This window comes from Accipiter gentilis, chromosome 35 (assembly GCF_929443795.1).
Source record: "Accipiter gentilis chromosome 35, bAccGen1.1, whole genome shotgun sequence".
NCBI lineage: Eukaryota > Metazoa > Chordata > Aves > Accipitriformes > Accipitridae > Astur > Astur gentilis.
This window is the reverse complement of record NC_064914.1, coordinates 9,992,384-10,008,706: the sequence shown is the minus strand read 5'-3', so window position 1 is coordinate 10,008,706 and position 16,323 is coordinate 9,992,384. Positions and strand designations below refer to the sequence as shown.

The 16,323-nt window shown below is 66.9% G+C and overlaps 2 protein-coding genes and 1 non-coding gene across 3 annotated transcripts; 1 reads left to right on the top strand and 2 right to left on the bottom strand.

Annotated features, from left to right (window-relative positions):
• Positions 1-5,185: 5,185 nt before the first annotated feature.
• EFNB3 (ephrin B3) lies at positions 5,186-9,866 on the bottom strand. The gene is made up of 5 exons (XM_049792551.1): positions 9,599-9,866; positions 6,389-6,669; positions 5,756-5,852; positions 5,632-5,644; positions 5,186-5,537 (listed from the first exon to the last, which is right to left on the bottom strand). Exons 1-5 carry the CDS (start codon positions 9,733-9,735, stop codon positions 5,277-5,279), a joined length of 789 nt encoding a protein of 262 aa, XP_049648508.1. The 5' UTR covers positions 9,736-9,866; the 3' UTR covers positions 5,186-5,276.
• A 928-nt stretch (positions 9,867-10,794) lies between these two features.
• WRAP53 (WD repeat containing antisense to TP53) lies at positions 10,795-15,723 on the bottom strand. Its single transcript, XM_049792637.1, has 11 exons — positions 15,669-15,723; positions 15,513-15,588; positions 15,333-15,431; positions 14,900-15,008; positions 14,091-14,179; positions 13,552-13,642; positions 12,942-13,074; positions 12,283-12,491; positions 11,883-11,986; positions 11,636-11,779; positions 10,795-11,488 (listed from the first exon to the last, which is right to left on the bottom strand). Exons 1-11 carry the CDS (start codon positions 15,688-15,690, stop codon positions 11,068-11,070), a joined length of 1,497 nt encoding a protein of 498 aa, XP_049648594.1. The 5' UTR covers positions 15,691-15,723; the 3' UTR covers positions 10,795-11,067.
• Positions 15,724-15,857: 134 nt separating this feature from the next.
• Positions 15,858-15,939, top strand: TRNAL-UAG (transfer RNA leucine (anticodon UAG)). The gene has a single exon. It is a non-coding gene; the product is annotated as a tRNA-Leu (tRNA).
• Positions 15,940-16,323: the final 384 nt, after the last annotated feature.

Here is a 16,323-nt window from a genome sequence, read left to right as displayed (position 1 = left end):
CTGGGATTGGGGTGGGACTGGGACAGGACTGGGATGGGACTGGGATTGGAGTGGGATGGGACTGGGACAGGACTGGGACGGGACTGGGATGGGACTGGGATTGGGGTGGGATGGGACTGGGACAGGACTGGGACGGGACTGGGCTGGGACTGGGCTTGGGATGGGACGGGACTGGGACAGAACTGGGACGGGACTGGGATGGGACTGGGCTTGGGATGGGACTGGGACAGGACTGGGATGGGACTGGGATGGGACTGGGACGGGACTGGGACAGGACTGGGATGGGACTGGGATTGGGGTGGGATGGGACTGGGACAGGACTGGGACGGGACTGGGATGGGACTGGGATTGGGGTGGGATGGGACTGGGACAGGACTGGGACGGGACTGGGATGGGACTGGGATTGGGGTGGGATGGGACTGGGACGGGACTGGGATGGGACTGGGATTGGGGTGGGATGGGACTGGGACAGGACTGGGACGGGACTGGGATGGGACTGGGATTGGGGTGGGATGGGATTGGGACAGGACTGGGACGGGACTGGGCTGGGACTGGGCTTGGGATGGGACGGGACTGGGACAGGACTGGGACGGGACTGGGATGGGACTGGGCTTGGGATGGGACTGGGACAGGACTGGGATGGGACTGGGATGGGACTGGGACGGGACTGGGATTGGGGTGGGACTGGGATGGGACAACACTGGGACAGAACTGGGGTGACACCAGGATGGCACGAGGATGGCGCTGGGGCAGCACTGGCATGGCACGGGGACGGCACTGGGACCAGTAACAGGACTGGAGGCAGGACGAGCACCAGCACTGGCGCTGGGACGGCACTGGGAGCAGGACTGTGCTGGGACAGGGTGGCACAGACACCAGCATGGGGTGGCACTGGGACAGCGCTGGGACTGGGATGGCACCAGGACGGGGACGGCACTGGGACCAGTACAGGATGTAACTAGGATGGCACTGGGGCCCGTACAGCGTGGCGGTAGGAGGAACTGGGAAGGCACTGGGGACCGGTATGGGCTGGCACAGGGAAGCACTGGGAGGAACAGGGACCAGTACAGGGTGGCACCGGGAGGAACTGGGACCAGTACAGGGTGGCACCGGGAGGAACTGGGACCAGTACAGGGTGGCACTGGGAGGCACTGGGACCAATATGGGGTGGCAGCGGAAGGAACTGGGAGGAACTGGGACCAGTACAGGGTGACACTGGGAGGCACTGGCGCTGGTACTGGGACCACTACGGGGTGTTACTGCGGGGTGTCACTGGGACCAGTACGGGGTGTCGCTGGGAGGAACCGAGACCGGCGCTGGGAGCGACCCCTGGGGACACCCAGCCCCAGCCAATAGGAACCCCGCCCCCCCGCCCCGGCGCCAACCAATGAGAGCTCAAGAACCCCGGGGGGCGGGGACGCGAGCTCCACCAAGCCCCGCCCCGGAGGCAGCGCGCGGGGCTGCACGTGCGCCCGGCGTCACCGCCCCGCCCTCTTCCCAAGGGGGGGCGGGGCCTCGCCCCCCGGCGTCCGGGCGAGGCCCCGCCCCCTCCGCGAGGACACTAGACGCCCGGGCGAAGCCCCGCCCCGCTCCCCCCGCCGCGAGACGGCCGGCGGTGGGGGGAGGGGCGCGGCGGCTATTTTTAACCCCCCGTGTCCCCGCGTGCCCCCGCACGAGGGAGGGGGAGGGGGAAGGAAGGAGGGAGGGAGGGAGGTGCTCGCACACGCGCGTGCAAGAGGGGGGCTGGGGGCGTGGCCCGGCCCTTGCACGAGCCCCCCCCCCCCCCCCCCCGCCCCGCGCCGTCCGGATTTGCACGAGGTCGCGTGGGGTTTTGCACGAGGCTCCTGCGGGGCTCGCACGAGAGGCCACGTGCCCGGGCCTTGCACGAGGACGCACGACGGTCGCGCGGGCGCTCTCGTGCCCCCCCCCCCCCCCCCGCGTGACCTCAGGGCACGCGAGCCCTCACGTGACCCCGCCCCTCTTCCCCCGCCCCTCCCGGCCGTCCCTCTCTCTCCCCCCCTCCCAGCAACAAGCACCGAGCCGCGTCCCGATTGGTTGCCGCCGCCATGACGTCACGGCAGGGCGCGCCGGCCTGTTACCGTGGCAACGGAGGGGAGGGCGAAGGGAGGGGGGAGGTTGGGGCCTTCAAAAGGTGGATTTGGACCCGAAAAGGAGCCGTTAGACCCTAAAACTGAGGGTTTGGATCCAAAAAGGAGGGTTTGGGGTCGATAAACAGGGCTGTGGACCCTAAAAATGAGGGGTTAGGCCCTAAAAATGTGGCTTTCTGCCCTAAAAATGAGGGGTTAGACCCTAAAAATGCAGCTTTCTGCCCAAAAAATGAGGGGTTAGGCCCTAAAAATGCAGCTTTCTGCCCTAAAAATCAGGGATTGGGCCCTAAAAATGTGGCTTTCTGCCCGAAAAATGAGGGGTTTGACCCTAAAACTGTGGCTTTCAAGACTACAAATGAGGCTTTCTACCCTAAAAATGAGGGGTTTGCCCCTAAAAATGCAGCTTTGTACCCTAACAATGACAGTTTGGGCCCTAAAAATGCAGCTTTCTACCCCAAAAAGGGGATGGGACCCTAAAAAGAGGCTTTGTGCCCTAAAAAAAAGGGTTTAAACTCTAGAAACGAGGTTTACTACCCCAAAAGGAGGGAGGTTAGATGCTAAAAAGTCTTTAGACCCTCAAGATGAGGCTTCAGACCCTAAAAATATGGCTTTTGACCCTAAAATGAAGGTTTGGGCTCTAAAAATGTAGGTTTGGGGTGCTAAAATTGAGGGTTTGGACCAAAAAATTATATGCAGAGCCAATAAATGGAGTTTTGGACCCTAAAAAGAGGCTTTTGACGCTAAAAACAAGGTTTCCAACCCTAAAAGGGCAGTTCAGACCCTAAAACTGTGAATTTGCGCCCTAAAAAGAGGCTTTGAACCCTAAAAATGAGGGTTTGGGCTCTAAAAACGAGCATTTGGACCCAAAAAAGAGGCTTTGGAAATGATAAATGGAGCTTTGGACCCTAAAAATGCAGGGTTTCAACCCTCAGAATGAGGCTTTGAACCTGAAAAATGCAGAGTTTAACCCAGAATTGAGACTTTGAGATCTAAAAATGTGGGTTTGGACCTGGAACTGAGGCTTCAGACCCTAAAAATGCAGGTTTTGACCCTAAAAAGCGAAGCTTTGGGGCGTTACCATGAGGCTTCAGATGCTGTAACTGTGGATTCGTTCCCAAAAATGGGGCTTTAAACTTCTAAAATGGGGCTTTGGACCCTAAAAATGAGGGTTTGGGCCCTAAAATAGAAGCAAAAGGTGGGGTTCGGACCCTAAAAATTAGGGTTTGGACCTTAAAACTGAGTGTTTGGACCCACAAAATGGGGCTCAAAACCCTAAAAATGAAGCTTTGGGCCCCAAGATGAGATGCATTACTAATAATTACAACTTTAGACTCCGACTATGAGGTTTTGGACCCTAAAAATGAGGATTTGGGCCCAATAAATGAGACTTAGGGCTGTAAAAACGAGGCACGAGGCCCTAAAAATGAGGATTTTTTCTCCAAAATGAGGGTTGGGCCTCCAAAAATGAGGATTTGTTCCCCAAAATGCGGATTTGGGCCTTAAAACTGAGGCTTTGCACCCTAAAAAGAGGCTTTTGGCCCTAAAAATGAGAGTTTGACCCTTAAATCCGAGGGTTTGGACCCCAAAAATGAGCATTTGGAGCCTCAAAATTTGGGCTTGGAAACTGGAATTCAGTCTTGGGACCTGCAAATCAGGGTGACACGTGACACGTGTGGCAGGGCATGATGTGTGATGTGCTGTGATGTGGTGTGACACGCGATGGGTGTGACACGTGTGACGGGTGTGACACGTGTGACGGGTGTGACGGTGTGACACGTGATGGGGTGTGACGTATGTGGCGGGTGTGACACGTGTCAGATGTGACACGTGTGACGGAGCGTGTCAGGTAAGACACGCGATGGGGTGACATGTGAAGGGTGTGACACGTGTGAGGGGGTGTGGTGTACATGTGACATGTGACCGGGTGTGGCGTGTGCGACAGGGTGTGACCGGGTGTGAGAGGGTGTGACACGCGTGACAAGGCGACGCGTGAGGGGGCGTGTGACGTGTGACGCATGGCGTAAGGCGTGACGCGGTTGCCACAGCAACAACCCCCCCCCGCCACAGCGACGCCTCCAGGGCGGAGTCCCCCCACAGGCCCCGCCCCACCCCACCCTTGATTGACATCGAGGTGGGCGGAGCCGACTGCACAAGAACTCTCTATAATCACCACAGGTCGGACAGGAAGTGCTGCCAAGCCCTGCCCCTCCCGGAAGAGGAAGCCCCGCCCCCAGCAGTGTCACACCGGAAGTCCCGGCTGGTGGCTCTAGGATCAAAAAGGAAGTCCCGCCTCTTCCCCGGCCTGCGCAGGAAGTCCTGGGCACTGCTTCCGGCCCACACAGGAAGCCCCGCCTCTCCAGGCCCCCAAAACAGGAAGCTCTGCCTCTCCAGGTCCCAAACAGGAAGTCCCGCCTCTTCCTGCCCCGACAGGAAGTCCCACCTCGCCGGCGCCCTCCACCACAGGAAGTCCCGTCCACAGCGGTACGTCACTTCCCGTCCCCGGACGCCTGGGTCCCTCCCGGAGGCGGCGGCCATTTTGCAGCACGGCTACTGCAAGAAAGCCCCTCCCCCGCTGCCCTCGGGGGGGCGTGGCTGAGGAAGCCCCGCCTTCCGTCACGTGGGCAGGGCTTCCCCACAGCCAATCAAAGGGGCTCGGAGAGCACCAAGACCCGCCCGCTCCCCGGGGGTGACGCCTCAAAGCTGGGGAAGCTCCGCCCCCCCCCCCAGGCTCAAGCTTTTCCCCCGGGCGTAAACCACACCCACACTGGGGTGAAACCCCGCCCCCTGGCGAGACCACACCCCCTTTCGTTAGGCCACACCCCTGGCTAGGCCACGTCCCCCCGGCAACATCACATCCCCCGGGATAGGCCGCCACTCTACAGTAAGCCCCGCCCACTAGTTAGGCCACACCCTCTAGGTAAGCCCCGCCCCCCCGGGCTAGGCCCCGCCCCACCAGCATCCGGGATTAACCCCTTCCCGCCTGGCCTGGAGGCTCCTGGTGGGGGGGGGGGGGTGTGTGTGTGTGCGTATGACCACCGTTTTGGGGTGAATCCCCCCATTTTTGGGGATCCCCCCCATTCCTGAGGGGGCGGAGCCTCCCTGGGGTTGGGGTAGGGGGGGTGTCTCCCCAGTTTTGGCCCCCCCCTTCGCCCTCCCCTCCCCCCCCCCTCATACCTTGTAGTAGGCGGGGGTGGCGGCGGGGGGGGGCAAGTCGCGGAGGGGGCAGGCGGGGGCGGGGCAGGTGGGGCGGGGGCGGGGCGGCCCCCGGGGGGTTTTGGGGGGTCGTCGAGGACGACGTCGCCACCACAAAGCCCCCCCGGCCCCCGCCAAGGCCAGCAGCGCCGCCGCCCCTCCCCCCGCCCCCCCCGCCACCGCCCGCCCCCGCGGAGGGGGCGGGCCGGGACCTGGGGGGGGGGCTCGTCTGATTGGCTGGGCCGAAGAGGGGGGGAGGGGGGGAAGCAGGGGAGGGGGGGTCAGGGGGACCCAGGTATCCGGGACCCCCCCCAACCCCCCCACCCCGTACCTGCCCCCTCCGGCTCCGTCGCCGACCCGGGTCCGGGGGGGGGGGAGGGGTGAGTGAGGGGACCCAGGGGTGCCCCCCCACCCCCCCCGGGTGGGACACCCCCCCCCCCCACCCCCCCCCCCACTCACGCTGTCCGACGCGCAGGGTGACCCTCATGGCGCGGGTGAGGCAGGCCCCGCCCTGGCGGTTCTCCAGCCCCTCGGGGGTCCCGTCCGAGGTGGCTGCGGGGAGAGGGGGGTCATCGAGAGGTGCTCCACCCCCGCCCCGTGACGTCACCGCCCCCCGCGATGATGTAACAGCCCCCGCAGCCCCTCCGCCGACACCCCTCCAAAGGCCTTCTCTACCGCCGCCGCCTCCCACATCCCGCCCTCCAGCGGAGCCCCGGTGATGTCACCAACCCCCCCATGACATCACCACCCCTTCTGCTGACATCGCTACCCCCGTGACGCCTCAGCGACTCCCTGATGACGCAATAACCGCGCCGACACTCCTCCGAACGCTGTCCCGCCAATGTGTGTGTGTCCCCCTGATGACATCACTCCCCTCCAGCACCTCGCCGATGACATCACTACCCACGACAACCCCACACGGGCCTCCCCAGTGATGCAATAGCTGCGCCGACGCCCCTCCAAACCGCCTTCCCACCACCGCCACCTCCCCGCGCCGTCACCCCTCCCCTCCGGTCAATCCCCGGTGACATCACCCCGTTCCCCCCCCACCCCCCCATCCCCTTTCGATGACCTCACGGGCGACTCACTGATGATGTAATAGTCGTGGAGGCGCCGGAACTCGTGACCCCAGAGGTTGGGGCTGAACTCCTGGAACTTGATGGTGAAGCGGACGTCGCGCTGGGGGCGGTCGCAGGTGAGGAGGAGGGTGGGGGCGGGGGGCACCTGGCAGCGTCGCGCCTGCGCCCCCCCCACCAGGTAAAGCTTGTAGTACTCGTAACCCCCCCCGGCGCCCCCCGCGCCCGGGCACACCAGGTCCAGGCGGTCGCCGATTTGGGGGTACAGGACGTAGCCCCCCGCCGCCAGGAACCTGCCAGAGAGAGAGAGAAAAAGAACGGGGGGAGAGGGGGTAAGGGGGGGGGGGGGCACCCGGCTGCCTGAGTCCCCGGGGAGGGGGGCTGGGACCCCCACCCAAAATTCTGGTGGAGTTGGGGGGGGGCACCCAGATGTCTGGGTCCCCTGGGGGGTGGGCTGTGGGGATGCTGGTGGAGATGGGGGGGGCACCCAGACGCCTGTGTGTGTCCCCCCCCCAGACACCCCCTCCTTCCCCTGCCCCCCCCCGGGGGGACCCAGGCGTGCGGGGTGGGGGAGGGGAGGCGGCAGCGCCACCGTTGCCATGGCAACAGGGAGCCGCTGCCCAACCCTCCCCCCCCCCCCCCCCCCCCAAAAAGGAGATCCAGGCGTCCGCGGGGGCACCCAACGGGTTGTTGTGTCACCGTGTCCCTACAGCCGTCCCCGCGTCACACCCCCGCGGTGTCACCCCCCCCCCCCCCGCGTCACCCATCCCGTGAACAGCGTCACACGCACCCCTGCCGTGTCACACCCGCTCGGCGTGTCACACGCACACGGAGTCACACCCGCACACGGAGTCTCACACACACACCCCAACCGCAGCCTGACACACAGCTCGGGGGGTCACCCCCCCCTTACACCCCCACCTGACACAGTCACACACACAGAGGCACACAAACACACCCCGGCACACGTCACACCCCCACCCGACACCCACAAACACCCCACCGACACCCAGCAGGGAGCACAACACCCCGCCGGACAGCCTGAGACACACCCGCACACTCACACACTCGCACCTTCCCCCCACTCACACCCACACAGCCACACACCCCCCCCCCCCAACACTCACACACAACACACACACCCCCTCAAGACACTCACCCCCCCCAACACACACACTCACACCCAGACATACACACACCCCCCCCCAGACACACGACGCTCCCCCAAGAAACTCACACAGCCTGGCACACACACTCACACCCAGCTCTCACACACAGACACAGACACCCCCAAAACACAGACACACAACACCCCGAGTCTCTCACACACCCTGACACACACACTCACACTCAACACACTCACATAGGCACACACACATCCCCAACACCCCCCCCCCCCCGACACAGACACACAACACCCCAAGACACACACACCCCCCCAACACACTCACACACCCGCTGACACAGACACACGATACCCCAAGACACTCACGCCCCTGACACACACACTCACACCCAACACACACACACACAGCCCCACCACAGACACCCCCGACACAGGCACACAACACCCCAAGACACTCACACACCCCAACACACACACTCACACCCCCCCAACACAAACACCCCCCGACCCGACCTGCACACTCACACAAAACACGCTCACGCGCGCACACACATCCCCAGCACCCCCCGACACAGACACACGACACCCCAAGGCACTCACACACCCCAACACGCACACTCACACCCAACACACACACAGACACCCCCCGACACAAACAGCACCCCCACACCCTCACCCCCCCAATGCTCTCTTACACACCCACCCCCCCCCGACACACACGTACACTCGCACACGCTCACACCCGACACCCCTGTCAGCAGGCAGCTGGTGCCTGACACACACACATCCCTGCCAGACAGTCGGTGTCTGACACACACGCACACACAGACCCCCCCGTAACACCCTGTGCCTGACACAATCACAGCCCACGTCTCACACAGACCCCCCTGTTGCACACTCGCACCCCCCCCGGGTGTGTCACACGCAGCCACCCCCCCCAGGTCTCCCACACAGACACCCCACACTTGTTGCACACCCCGTCGTCACACACAACCACACACTGGGACACGTGGATGCGGTGTCACACACGGTGTCACACACACACACGGGGTCAGGCACAGTGTTACACGCATGTTCATGGTGTCACGCAGCGTCACACAGTCGTGGTGTGACACACGGTGTCAGACTGTGACACACACTCGCAGTGTCTCACACACACTCTCGCGGTGTCAGTCACACCTGGTGTCATACACAGCATCACGCACACATTCATGGTGTCACACGCTGTCACCCACACTCACGGTATCACAGTCACACCCGTCTTCATAGTGTCTCACACACACGGTGTCACAGTTACACGCGCGTTCACAGTGTCACCCACACTCATGGAATCGGTGTCACGCACACGTTCACGGTGTCACACCCGCTGTCACACACACGCAGTGTCACCCGCTCCCAGTGTCACACACGAACACACACACAGACACACCCGGTGTCACCCCCACACTCACGGTATCGGTGTCACACACGCACACGCGGTGTCACACACACACGTTCGCGGTGTCGCGTCCCCCAGCCACCCGCACCCCGTGTCCCCGTCCCAACTCACCGCATCTCGCGCTGACCTGGGGGGGGTGAACCAGCCCCACCCCCCCCCATCCCCCCAATCCTCCTGGACCCCCCAGGTCCCCTCAGAACCCCCCCCCCCCCCGTTTCCCACCTTTTCTCCTCAGACGCCCCCGATCCCCTCAGACCCCCCCGGTTCAAGTCCCCCAGAACCCCCTCAGCCCTCCCGGCTCTTTCAAGACCCCCCCGATCCCCTCAGTCCCCCCCGGGTCCCTTCAGCCCCTCAGACCCCCCCGATTCCCGCCTTTTCCCCTCAGAACCCCCCGGTTCCCCTCAGGACCCCCCGGTTCCCCTCAGAACCCCCCCGGTTCCCCTCAGGACCCCCCGGTTCTCCTCAGGACCCCCCGGTTCCCCTCAGAACCCCCCCGGTTCCCCTCAGGACCCCCCGGTTCCCTCAGACCCCCCCCGGTTCCCGCCTTTTCTCCTCAGACCCCCCGGTTCCCTCAGACCCCCCCCTGTTCCCGCCTTTTCTCCTCAGAACCCCCCCGATCCCCTCAGCCCTCGGTTTCCCCGGTCCCCCCCGGGCTCACCGGCGGTTCCCCGTGTGCCAGACCACCGGTTCCAGGCTGAGCCCCGCCGCCCCCGCTCCCAACACGGCCACCAGCAACGCCGCGCACCGCCCCGCCATGCCGACCGACGCCGGGGGGGCCACGACGGCCTCGGGCATCGGCCGGGACCCGGATCCCGGACCCGGACCCGGACCCGGACCCGGACCCCCCCCCCCCCGCCGGCGGCTGCGGCCCCGGCTGCGATCGCCGCCGGCTGCGGCGGGACCGGGGCGAGGGGGGACCGGCGGGGGGGCGGAGCCTCCAGGGGAGGGGGCGTGTCTTCGTAGAAGAGGCGTGGTTTGCATGGGGAAAGAAAGGCGTGGCTTGGTGGGCGGGGCCTCTACCAGCGGGGAGAGGTTGGACTCGGAGGTGGAGCTTGGAGGGGTGGGTGGGGTTTGGGAGGAGGGGCGTGGCGAGGCGCGGGGCTTCGGGTAGAGAGGCAGAGTGTGACGGGGCGGGGCTAACGGGGGCGGGGCTTCGTGGGCGGGGTTTTGAGTAGACAGACGTGCGGGAGCCAGCACCGAAGGAGGGGGGAGCGGGGGGGAGGGCTAGGAAGAGGCGTGGCCACAAAGATGGGGCGTGACCATACGAACGGAGGCGTGGCCGCAGGGGTGGGGGCGTGGCCAGCAGCGCCACACACGTGGGGCACACCCCCCCCCCAGCCATCCCCCCCTTTAAGGCCCCGCACCGCCCCCCCCGTGGTGACATCACCACCCGTTGCCATGGAGATGGGTGAAGCCGCTAGAAACCGCCCCGCCTCTCGGGGGGCTCTTAAAGGGGCAACGCCACCAGGTTGGGGTGGGGACCACTGGGGTGTGTAAGGGGGCATACGGGGCTGTGGGGGCGTATGTGGGGTGTAGGGGGCGTATGGGGGTACGTGGGGGTGTAGGGGGTCTATAGGGGTGGGGGGGTATATAGGGGTGGGGGGGTATATGGGGGTGTAGGGTGTATATAGGGGTGAGGGGTATATGGGGTGGGTGGGTATATAGGGGTGGGGGGGTATATGGGGGTGTAGGGGGTATATGGGGGTGGGGGGGTATATGGGGGTGCAGCTCTGCTCCACACCCCCACCTGTGACAGTACAGACCGGTGGCAGCCGGTGACGGTAACAAAATCTTTAGCACGACGGGGGGAGGACAGGGACACTGCGACCCCCCCCGACACCCCGCCCCAAACCCTCAACCAGACCCACACGCGACACCCCAAAACCCCTCCCGACCCAACAGCACCCTAACAACGACCCCCGCCCCCCCCAAAGGCCGCCATGTCACGCCAAGCCAGAGGGTCCCCGGGGGGGGGCTGTAGGTCACGGCCGGTGTCCCGGGGGGGTTGCAGCCCCCCCCGAGGAGGTGGGTGCTGGTGGCCCCAGGGGGTGACAGCCGGTGTCCCCGAGAGGGGGACGATCGGCGTCCATGGCCAGGCCGGCCCTGGTGTCCCCACGGGGGTGACAGTCAGTGTCCCCGGGGGGGGTCACAGTCGGCGCCCCCAGGAGGGTGACAATCGGCATGGGTGGGGTGGTTGATGCTGGTGTCCCCGGGGGGGTGACGCTCATTGTCGCCAGAGAGGTGACACTCGCCGTCCCCGAGGGGGTGACAGTCGGCGCGTACGGTGTCCCCCCCGTTGTCCCCAGGGGGGTGACGATCACCACACACGTCCTCTCTGTCCCCAGAGGGGTGACGATCGGCATCCGCAGTCCCGCCGTCCCAACCGTCGTCCCCGGGGGGGTCAGGCCCCCACCACCAGAGCTGTAGGCGATTGTCCCCCCCCGGGGGTGGCCCGTCCTCATCCGTCCCCTCCTCGTCACTGTCCCACGGCGCCGGGAACAACCGCTGCCCCGAGGCGGTGGCCAACAGCGGGAGCCCGGGGTGCAGGCTGGGGCGGGGGGGGGGACACGACAACACCCAGGTGGCCGGGTGACCCCCACGTACGCCCCGGGGGACCCAGGCGTCCGGGGGGGGGGACGACACCCAGGTGGCCAAGGGGGTCTGGGGGGGGGACACGCCGGCGTCCGGGTGTTACCTGGTACCGTTGACGCAGTCGCGGAGGGCGCGGAAGCGCAAGTGGGGGGGCAGCAGGGGGGGGTCCCCAGCCCCCGGGGGGGTCAACGTGTCCCAGACGGTGACGAAACCGTCGGTGTCGCCGCTCACCAGGAACCGCCCCGTCCTGGGGAGGGACAAGGGGGGTGTCAGCAGGACCCAGGTGTGCGGGTAACACCCCCCACCCCCCCCCCCAAAAAAGGGGACCCAGGTGTGGGGGGGTCACTCACGGGTCGAGGTCGAAGGTCACGCGCTGGTTGGTGCCCACCCGCCGCTCCAGCGCCAGCAGGGGGCGCTCCGGGCGCCGCAGGTCCCAGCACAGGATGTGGTGGTCCTGGGGGCGGGGCTAGCGTGGGACACGCCCTCCCAAGCCACACCCCCATGAGCCCCTGCCCTACAGACTCCAAGTCCCCCAGGCCACACCCCAGGCAAGAGGCCCCACCCCCCAGGTAATACTCCACCCCCCACGCTGAGGCCACACCCTGGTTCCCAAGCCCCGCCTCCAAAGCCCACACCCATCTGCCCCGCCCTCAGCACTAAAGCCCAGCCCACCGCCCGGCAGCCACACCCCAACCCGGACGCCCCGCCCCTTGCCCTGAGGCCACGCCCACAGCCCCAAGCCCCTCCCACCTTGCGCCCCCCCGCGTAGAGGCGGTTGCCGTCAGGGCCAAAGCAGAGGTGGGTGGGGGCGGCGGGGAGGTGGGGCCAGAGCGCCAAGGCCCCGCCCCCCTCCAGGGCGTACAGGCCCAGGCTCCGCCCATAGGAGCCGCAGGCAAACACCGGTTGGGTGGGGCTGAAGGCCAGGCAGCCAATCAGGCCCCGCTGGCCCTGCCCCCCCTCTGCAGGGAGAGAACGCACAGGGATGAGGCCACGCCCCTTGGCCTCGCCCGCCCCTCCATCAGGCCACGCCCCCTCCCCAAGCCCCACCCCTTCACAGCTGCCCCAGTAGGCGGGCCGGCTTCTGCCCAACCCCCACCCCCTTTAGGCCCCACCCCAAGCTCCACCTCCCTCAGGCCCCACCCTCCAGACCCCACCCGCCCTCCACCCCTTTAGGCCACACCCCCACCTGCAGCCCCCGCACCCCCAGGGCGCCCCACCCCTTCAGAACCCACCCCCCAAGCCCCACCCTTAAACCCCCACCCACCCAAGCTCCACCCCTTTATACCCCACCCACTCAAGCCCCACCCCTTTAGCCCCTACCACCTAAGAGAGCCCCTGGGGTAACCCCCCGCCCTGCCCCCTCAAGCCCCGCCCCCTCAAGCCCCGCCCCCTCAAGCCCCGCCCCTCACGGTGGAGCCGCCTCTCCTGGCTGTGCCTCCCGGGGCGGTGGGTGGGGAAGAGGCGGACGGCGCCGTCGAAGCCCCCCAGGAGCTGGGAGCCGTCGGGGGCGAAGGCCAGCGAGTGGGGGGCCACCGGCTCCTCCTGACCCCCCCTCGTCACTTGGGGGGGCCCCTCGGCTCCCCCACCCCCCGCCAGATCCCTGGGTGCCCCCCACGTCTCCTCCTCCCCCCCACCCCCAGATCCCTCGGGTACCCCCCCTCAAAATGCTGGGGTCCCCCGGATGACTCCTGGGTCCCCTGTGTCACCCCTGTGCCCCCCCAGGACTCCTGGGGGCCCCCCCCAACTCCTGGGTGCCCCCCCGGACACCTAGCCCCCCCCCCTCCCCCAACTCCTGGGTGCCCCCCCCAATCCTGGGTGCCCCCCCCCGGACACCTAGCCCCCCCCCCAATCCTGGGTGCCCCCCCCGGACACCTAGCCCCCCCCCCGCAACTCCTGGGTGCCCCCCCCCCCAACTCCTGGGTGCCCCCCCCCCCACTCCTGGGTGCCCCCCCCCGGACACCTAGCCCCCCCCCCCCCCCGGGTGCCCCCCCCCCCCCCCCGCCCCGGGTGCCCCCCGACCAGGTGGCTGTAGGCGCGGAAGGAGCCGCGCAGGGTCCCGTCGAAGGCGTCCCAGAGGTGCACGGGGTTGTCCCGGCTGCTGGATGCCACCCTGCCCAGTACAGACCAGTAAGGCCCAGTAACCTCCCAGTAACCCCCCAGCACTCCCAGGAACATCCCTCCTCCGGCGGCTCCCTCCCTCCCCAGGGTCTCCCAGCGACACCCAGTGACCACCCCGAGCCCTTCCCGGGGTCCCCCTCTAGCAGCCCAGGCTCTCTCTGGTCTTGCCAGTAAGAACCAGTGATCTCCCAGTAACCCCCACGCTGCCTTCCCAGTAACACTCAGTACCAACCAGTGCTGCCAGTACCCACCCCAGTCCCTCCCAGTGCCCCCAGTCCCCCTCCCAGTGCCTCTCAGTACTCTCTTGGTGCTCTCAGGCTCCCTCCCAGTCCCTCCCAGTGCCCCCAGTCCCCCTCCCAGTGCCTCTCAGTACCCTCTTAGTGCTCTCAGGCTCCCTCCCAGTCCCTCCCAGTGCCCCCAGTCCCTCCCAGTCCCCTCACAGGCAGGTGGGGGGCTGACTCGAGTCCATCAGGGGGAACCAGGTGAAGTCGTAGATGGTGTCGCCCTCCGGCACCCGCAGCGCCGGCACCTGCGCCCACGGCCACCCCCAGGCACCCCGTGGGTGACCCGCAGTGACCCCCGGCTGCCCCATAGCCACCCCCAGCCCCCCAAAACCCCCCAAGGCCTCTGCACAGACCCCCTTGTGCCCCATAGTGACCCCACAGGCCCCCCCAAATACCCCCAAGACCCTCGTAGCAACCCCCGGCTGCCCCACGGGTGCCCCATAGCCACCCCGAAGCACCCTATGGGTGCCCCATAGCCGACCCCGGCCCCCCGAACCTCCCCAACACCTCCATAGAGACCCCCAAGACCCCCATCTGCCCCACGGGTGCCCCATAGGAGCCCATAGTGACCCCCAGCTGCCCCACAGGCACCTCCAAGCACCCTACGGGTGCCCGATGGCCAGCCCTGTCCCCCCAAAACCCGCCGACACCTCCATAGAGACCCCCAAATGCCCCACAGTGACCCCCCCAGGCCCCCCCAAATACCCCCAAGACCCCCATAGAGACCCCCAGGCACCCCATGGGTGCCCCATAGCAACCCCCGGCTGCCCCACAGCCACCCCCAAGCACCCTATGGGTGCCCCATAGCCACCCCCGGCCCCCAACACCTTCACAGACACCCCCATGTGCCCCATAACACCCCCCAGGCCCCCTCAAATACCCCCAAGACCCCCATAGCGACCCCCAGCTGCCCCATAGCCGCCCCACAGCCACCCAACACTCCCCCCCCGCCCCCAATCACCCACCAGCTGGGGAAGGGGCAGCCCCGGGGGGGGTCCCGGGGGGGGCGGGAGGTCGAAGATCCGCAGGGTGTTGTCATCGCTGCAGGTCAGGACGCAGGAGCCGTCGGGGGCCCTGACGGGAGGGGAGGGGGACACCCAGGCATCCGAGTCGGGGGGGGGCGGTATGGTCAGGCACGGGACCCCCCACCCCTCCCCAAGGGGACCCAGCTGGCTGGGACCCCCAACCCCCCCCCAGCAAGGGACTCAGCCGACTGGGACCCCCAACGCCCCCCCAGAGTGAACCCAGATATCTGGGACCCCCCCCCAAAACCCGCAGAGGGACCCAGGTGCCGGGGGACCCCCCCCCCCCCAAGGGGACCCAGGTGTCTGGGGAGGGTGGGGGGGGGGAAGGGGAGGGGGGGAGGGGGAGGTCGTTTTGGGGGGGCCCTTCTCTCACCACTTGCAGCCCCGCAGGAAGTTGTGGGGCCGGTGGGCGAACTCGTCCCGCGCCCCCCACACCGGCCGGGGGGGGCGGCCCAGCTCGTAGGGCGGCAGCCTGGGGTGAAACGGGGAGGGGTGGGGGGGTCAGCGACCCCCAACAACCCCCCCCCCCGACCCCAGGTGTCCGGTCACTCACTCCAAGGCCTCCGGCTCCTGCGGGGGGGGCTCCGCGTCGGGGGGGGGCTCGGAGGGGGGAGGGGCCCCCTGGGGGGCTGGGGGGGAAGGGGGGAGGTCAGCACTGGGGGGGGAGGGGAGCGACCCCCACCAATTCGTCCGCCCCCCCCATTCGCACCTTCCAGCATGGGCGCCGCCATGACAGCGCTCAAGCTCCGCCCCTTCCCGGCCTGCACCGCGCGAGGAGAGGGACTTGCGGCGGCACCTCGGTGTTCCGCTCCGGGGGCGGGGCGTGGGCGGGGCGCGAGAGGATACGGGCTCCGCCCCCAGAGTGGAGCCGGGCGTCCCGGGCTCCCCCCCGCACCCCGGTAGCGTGGCCGAGCGGTCTAAGGCGCTGGATTTAGGCTCCAGTCCCCGCGGGGACGTGGGTTCGAATCCCACCGCTGCCAGCGGGCCCCCATTTCCCCTTCCCCGAATTTTTTGGTAGCCACAGTCTTCCCCCGTACCCAGCACCCATGGGTGCCACACGAGGCAGGTTTTGGGGGGCAACGGAGGTTACTTGGGTGCACTACGGGAGAACCCCAAATACCTGGGTTCCTTATAACAAGGGGGGGGGAGCGGACACCTGGGTGCCCCCAAGGAGGGGGAGGGTGTCCCCAAGGAGGGGGAGGGCCCCCCCCACCTCCCCTCCCCCAATCACACACGGAGCCAGAACTGAAAATCAGTAAAATTTTTATTTCCCCAAAACCCGAAATTCCAGCCAGTTCCCCTCCCAAAAGTACATGAAAACACCAAAATAAAGGCAGAGAGGAGGGGCAAAGGACCCCCCCCCC